Genomic DNA, 5,731 nt, shown 5'->3' on the forward strand with positions numbered 1-5,731 from the left:
AAGAAATGAAATGAATACTCCAGTAACTATATACTAGGGCCTATCCAGTCATGATTATGTCACATAGGCTATAAGCGCGCTCAGTCATTTTCAATAGGTTTGTGTCTCATTTCTGGTAATGTGGTACAAATCAAGAAGCGAAGTCGAATAAAAATCGCCAGGACCTGGAATGGAAAAACTGAACCTTGTTTGACTACTCATGACCTTACCCGATTCTCGAAGTACGACAGGTTCACAGCGAGAGTTCAATCACCACCTTTTCAGCTTGTGGGTCTGTCAACGCTGTGCCATACTTACTGAATATGCATGATATCTTTTCAACAATGTTATGAATATGAATGAATGCAGAACACGAGAGTACGTGAGATTCACGCCAAAACAGACCCCAGCTGCTGGAGCATGCTAGCTAGCTAGCTTCGGTCGACCAGGTGCAGCCAGCGACCGACCTCGCGATCGTCCATGCTCAGACACTTTCCCCGCACGTTCCCCTCGTCTGTCGCAGGACAGGTTCCCTGATCCCGATCCTCACTGCCTCGCCGCCTCACCCTCAGGCCTGCTTTAGCATCCCAGTGAAACTTACGAAGCTGCTGTTTAGCTTAGCTCGTCGGATTTTGGTTGATCTAGGTCATAGTACGACTCCGTTTTGAAGTAATCTGCTGAGGTAAACCACATCACTGCAGCTGGGTCCCATTTTAGGCGACGTGTTTCACGTGTACCACCACCACGGTGCGACGGTTTGCTTTCAACAATAGACGTCTACGTGCGTTTTACGTGCATCCATATTTTGACTAGGTTGTCCCTGTTATTGTACAGCGTAACCAGGTAGGTGGGAACAAGACCTTGGGTGACAACCAGAGACATTTTCGGATATCTTTAACTTTTGAAAATTGACCAGATTGGCATTTGACATTCATTTTGTGCTTGGACATGTTGAAGAGTAACTTGCCTTGTCGAAGAAGCTGGAAGATCAACATTTACAAGGTGCACGTTCAACAGCGTCTTGCCGTAGCTTCTTAATCTTAGAACGTTAAGGGAACCATTAACATCGATTGTCATTGGTGCAACGTGAAATGCAAGGTTTGTTTACATCGTAATTAGCACAATTTCTAGAAGGGACAATGCAGTCATCAAGATTCTACCCACTATTTCGCGGGACATTTTCTTTGTTGCGAGCAGGGAACAAGGCTGGTGGTGGTACAAGGTCAAGATATGTTTCTCTGGCTTCTTACCGAACCAGCAACGCAGTCCCACAGAGTCGTCTGTGGATATCCCAAGAACTTGGCAGTCAAAATGTCTGGACCAACCCTCGTCTGCAGTCATTCAGCACAAGCAGAGCTGTACTTTGTGACGCACAAAAGATCAGTCCAATCGAGAAGCAAGCTGCAACCAAAGAGCCTGTAACCAGAGGTGAAAGTCTATAATGAACTAAATTGTTTTATTTATAATGCAGGTTGTTAGTCATAAAATTCCCAACTCTGACTCATCAAGTCCTAGATAAATTTGATTTTATGGTGGCGAATTTTATCATCTTGTCAATTGTCATCACTAACATGACTAAATTTGCTGCTCTGAATTCGATCTTTAATTAATATCATCTTCCTTCTGTGATAATTGGACTTTGGGGAATGAGTAATTCAACGTTACACTTTTTAGAGTCTAGTTGCATTGTAAAATCAGAAAATCTTTCTTCAGTAAATTCCTACAGGAATATTTACCAAACACATAAAAACATATGTAAGTTGTATAAGTTTGGATAAAAAGTGTGGTATGGTTTAAACTCAGTCTTGAAATTTGCAGTTAGCTGTTTTGCATGCATCTTCCTTCAGATGTGAAAGAAAGATATTGTGTTAATATTCAGAGGGGTGAAGGTTCAGATGTGAATTTCTTCAATTTTTATCTCCCTCTGGCAACCATGCAGGGATAGGCTGGTGGAAGTGTCGCTGCCCGCAAAGCAGTAGATGACAGGTTCAATTCTCACTGGTGCCTTTTTTATGCCACGAAGTGGTGCCAGAGGCATAATTGTATGTTTTTCTGACATGTTTGTTAATTTACAGATCAGCAGTTGAGATCTTAACAATATTTGATTTGTAGAGGGAGACAAATTGAAGAAATTCACACTGAATCTGCAGATGTGTTCATGATACATGTCACACTGTCTCAGTGCTGCATTTTGTAAAGCAACTATCTGTAGATGCTTGGCCTATGCCAACAAAATACATCTCATGCCTTTGTTGAGATTAGTTGAGCTTAAAGACAAACGTTTCCTGTAAGTGCTGGGAATTAATTGCAGTTGATGTGATACCATGATAGATGATTCATTTGTATTTGTTAATTATATCTTTGTTGATGTTCTTGTTGTGATTGTTTCTTTTCAGTCCAAGGCAGCCCACAGCATGAGCACTTTGGTGCCAGAGCAACATCCAACTTCGACAAGAGGCTTCTTGTATTCTTTGGGAAGTACAAAACTGTCGGTGAAGTGCCTGATACCGTCTCGTAAGTCAGTCAAGTGTCCAAATGACTCATAGCCGTCATATACACCCCAGTACCTGTATGTGCATTATTATACTATGGAAACAATATGATGTAGAATACTGAGGCAGATGTAGCCTGGGGAACTGTGGTCTAGGTTTTGGACTCTTTTTTTATGCCATTTTTATTCTTTAAAGGGACTGTACAGTACTGGTTGAGGTAGGGATTCATGTTTTGAACATTCCTAAGTGAGATAATGAAAAGCCTCTTATGAAATATGAAAGAGCATGTCAATTTTAAGAAGGATTCAACGTTTATTTGATGAAAATTGGTTTTCAAATGGCTGAGCTATCCAAAAAAGTGATAATAATAAAAGGCGACATGCCCCAACTTTATTAGGATATCTTTGTTTCACCTTGTTTTTGGATATCTCAGCCATTTCAAAACCGATTTTCATCGAATAAACTTTTGATACCCCTTAGAACTGCATGCTCTTTGACATCTCATAGAGTAGTTTCTGAATATCTCGCAAAACGTTAAAAGCTAAATCTTCACCTCGACCAGAACTGTACACACCCTTTAAAGCAGCTGCTCACCCTCGCTGTACGCGTTGAGTCAAGTGGTGGCATGATCCCAAGAATTCGTCAGCCAGGAGAAGAAAAGAGTCCAGACCAGTCGCTCTCGGCAAACAATTTTGTATGCGCGAAATTTGAGTGCATAAACTTTTGACCTCTACCATTATCAGAGGGCTATCAGCCTGGGCTCTTTCGTTTCTTTTTCTTTATTTTTGCTTCATGCCATATCCAGACTTAATGCATACAGTAAGGTTTAGCAGCTTGAAGAATCTAGACTGAGGGAGCTGTCACTCTCATTCATTTCTACTTATGGAAACGATCACAACTTGGATCTTTTCAAGAAATCCTTCCTGTTTGAACTGTGTCATATGTTCTGTCCTCCTGATCAAAAGTAGTGGACTATTATCCAAAGGAGCTTTTTAAAATTTCAGTGTGAGTGTGATGTCCTTAGACCCTTTTATATTTTACTCAAATTACAAAACCTAAGCATAAAAATTCACAGGATGTGCAAAAAATGAGGAAAGGCATTGCTGATGTTCTGTAGATTGTAGATGTACTGGTAACACCATACAATGTTATGGCAATGATACATGTAATGCAAGCTTACATGTACATGTACGCATGTACTTTGTCAGATTTTCAGTACATTCATTACCTTTGAAATATATATGTGGCTCATGTGTACAGTACATGTATGTATACAGAATGAACATGGAAATCTCATGTTGAAAACGCACGTATGGTAGTCATCTAGATTGGCCTCATTTTGCTAAATGATTTATGTGGATGATATAGAACAGCCATAGCCCTTGGACAGATTCTTTGATGTTGCATAGTGATTTAAATGCCTCATCTTCAGCGTTGATGCTTATCCCCCCCCCCCCTCTTTTTTTTTTCCTGCCATTTATCTCCACCAGCGTTCACTTGGTGAACTCGATACGTAACAAGTTCCGCATCTACGTCAACATCTTCATCGGCATTCTCACCATGCTGGGCTGCGTGGCCATGATCTACAGGGGGCACCAGAGGGCCGGCAAGGGAGAGACACTGGCCGAGCAGAACATGCGTCGTCACCCCGACCACTACAAGAAGCAGCAGGAAGCTTGAACGGAGGAGCCATGGGAGGCTGCAGGAGCTGACATAGTCTAGACGCATGCCCTTTGACCCTTATGCGCTCATACATGTACGTGGCGAGTTGTAAAAATCAAAGGTCTGTGTGGGCTGGGACATGTATTTCTCAGTGCAGATAATCGCATGAAAGGTTCCACAGGTGACGATCACAATCTCCTTTCTTGTAGTTTTATTTGGGAAGAGTTGCATGGCATGCATCCTGTAGATTGAAAAGCTCCAGCTGAAGTACGCTTTGAGTTTGTTGTATGACTTATCCTCGAAAATTATGAAAAGAAGTTTGCTGGCTCTTTATTCAGTGCAAGCTGCAATGCAAAATTAAGTGATAATTATTCTTTGTGTTGTGCCAAGTATGATGTGTAATCATAATCTGAGGGATATCTCTAGTGTTAAGGTATTTAAGAAGCAAATCATTATTATAATAATTATCTGAAGCTGCAACAGATTTGTTATCCCTTTGCGGATGTATATCACAGCTGCTTGTATGTCCCCACTGCGTTTTCAGGCAAGGTCTGACGGTGGCGTGGGCTAGGTAATAAAGACTGTCAGTCTTCTTTGAACAGATTATTCCATGGAAGATTTCATAATTCATCATTTGAAAACTGAAACAAGCCTTAAATTCACTGGGTGGCGAACACCAATTAGCCTTTTTTGTTTCTTTTTTAACCATTAGAAAAAGACATACTGATATTTCCTCATCCCACAACCTTGTCTATGTTATTGGTATATAGTGTACAAATTCTGTAGCAGCTATTGATTCATGCTTCACCTTTCCATTGTCTTTGATTGATTAGATGTAGAAAATTTTCTCTGAAATCATCCAAATGATGCATATTTAAGTAAGTGCATAACCTTTACAAATGTAAACCAAAACATGATGACCAGGAGTGGAATGTACTTGGGACTGTCCACCTAAAGTCCTGCCCCTAACTTGAATCGTTCCATATTTGGGTGGACTCTGCTCCAGGTTGGCTCATTCGCAAGTCAGATTTACCCACCTGCTCGACTTACATTTGTGTATCTTTACAGCTTAATCACCTTAACCCGTTGAGGACAAGTCCCGAGTATACTCGGGCAAGAGTCTATGGGAAATTCGTGTTGTAGCAAAATCAAACCGTCCTCAACTGGTTACAGGGTTGGTATGGTATTTGTAGAGGTGAAGATTGGGCTTTTAACTTTTTGCGAGATATCAAGAAACCATTTGTAAAATAGTAAAGAACATACCATTCTAAGAGGAATTCAAAGTTTATTTGATGAAAATCGGTTTTGGAATGGCTGAGACATCCAAAAACAAAGTAAAACAAGGCGATCATAATATAAGGTGGATTCCACCTTTTATTAGAATTGTTCTGTTTTGGGTATCTCAGCCATTTCAAAACTAATTTTCATCAAATGAATGTTGAATTCCTCTTGGAAGTGCATGCTCTTTCATATTTTGTAAGAGGTTTCTCATTTTCTCACCCCAAACTGTTAGAAACCTGAGGTGGTTAGTTCTCAACAAAAACTATACAATCCCTTTAAAGGGGATATTTACCCCTGAGTATGCATGTGACTTCAGT

At 40.6% G+C, this 5,731-nt stretch overlaps 1 protein-coding gene across 1 annotated transcript; it reads left to right on the forward strand.

The window, feature by feature from the left end:
- The first annotated feature begins 476 nt into the window (after nucleotides 1-476).
- On the forward strand, nucleotides 477-4,257 carry LOC139723710 (uncharacterized). The gene is made up of 3 exons (XM_071634935.1): nucleotides 477-1,407; nucleotides 2,376-2,493; nucleotides 3,962-4,257. The coding sequence occupies exons 1-3, from the start codon at nucleotides 1,119-1,121 to the stop codon at nucleotides 4,149-4,151; spliced, it is 597 nt and encodes a 198-aa protein (XP_071491036.1). The 5' UTR covers nucleotides 477-1,118; the 3' UTR covers nucleotides 4,152-4,257.
- The last annotated feature ends 1,474 nt before the right edge of the window (nucleotides 4,258-5,731 follow it).

The sequence above is a fragment of the Diadema antillarum genome, unplaced genomic scaffold (genome assembly GCF_040938485.1).
Source record: "Diadema antillarum isolate AM-2024a unplaced genomic scaffold, OU_Dant_1.0 scf00000015, whole genome shotgun sequence".
NCBI classification, from domain to species: domain Eukaryota; kingdom Metazoa; phylum Echinodermata; class Echinoidea; order Diadematoida; family Diadematidae; genus Diadema; species Diadema antillarum.

What these genes read in the sequence shown, in the direction of transcription:
- LOC139723710 (XM_071634935.1), top strand. Translation starts at nt 1,119, where the DNA reads ATGCAGTCATCAAGATTCTACCCACTATTTCGCGGGACATTTTCTTTG. An exon ending in CAAAGAGCCTGTAACCAGAG is followed by an intron (nt 1,408 to 2,375) that starts GTGAAAGTCTAT and finishes GTTTCTTTTCAG; the next exon opens with TCCAAGGCAGCCCACAGCAT. An exon ending in GAAGTGCCTGATACCGTCTC is followed by an intron (nt 2,494 to 3,961) that starts GTAAGTCAGTCA and finishes TATCTCCACCAG; the next exon opens with CGTTCACTTGGTGAACTCGA.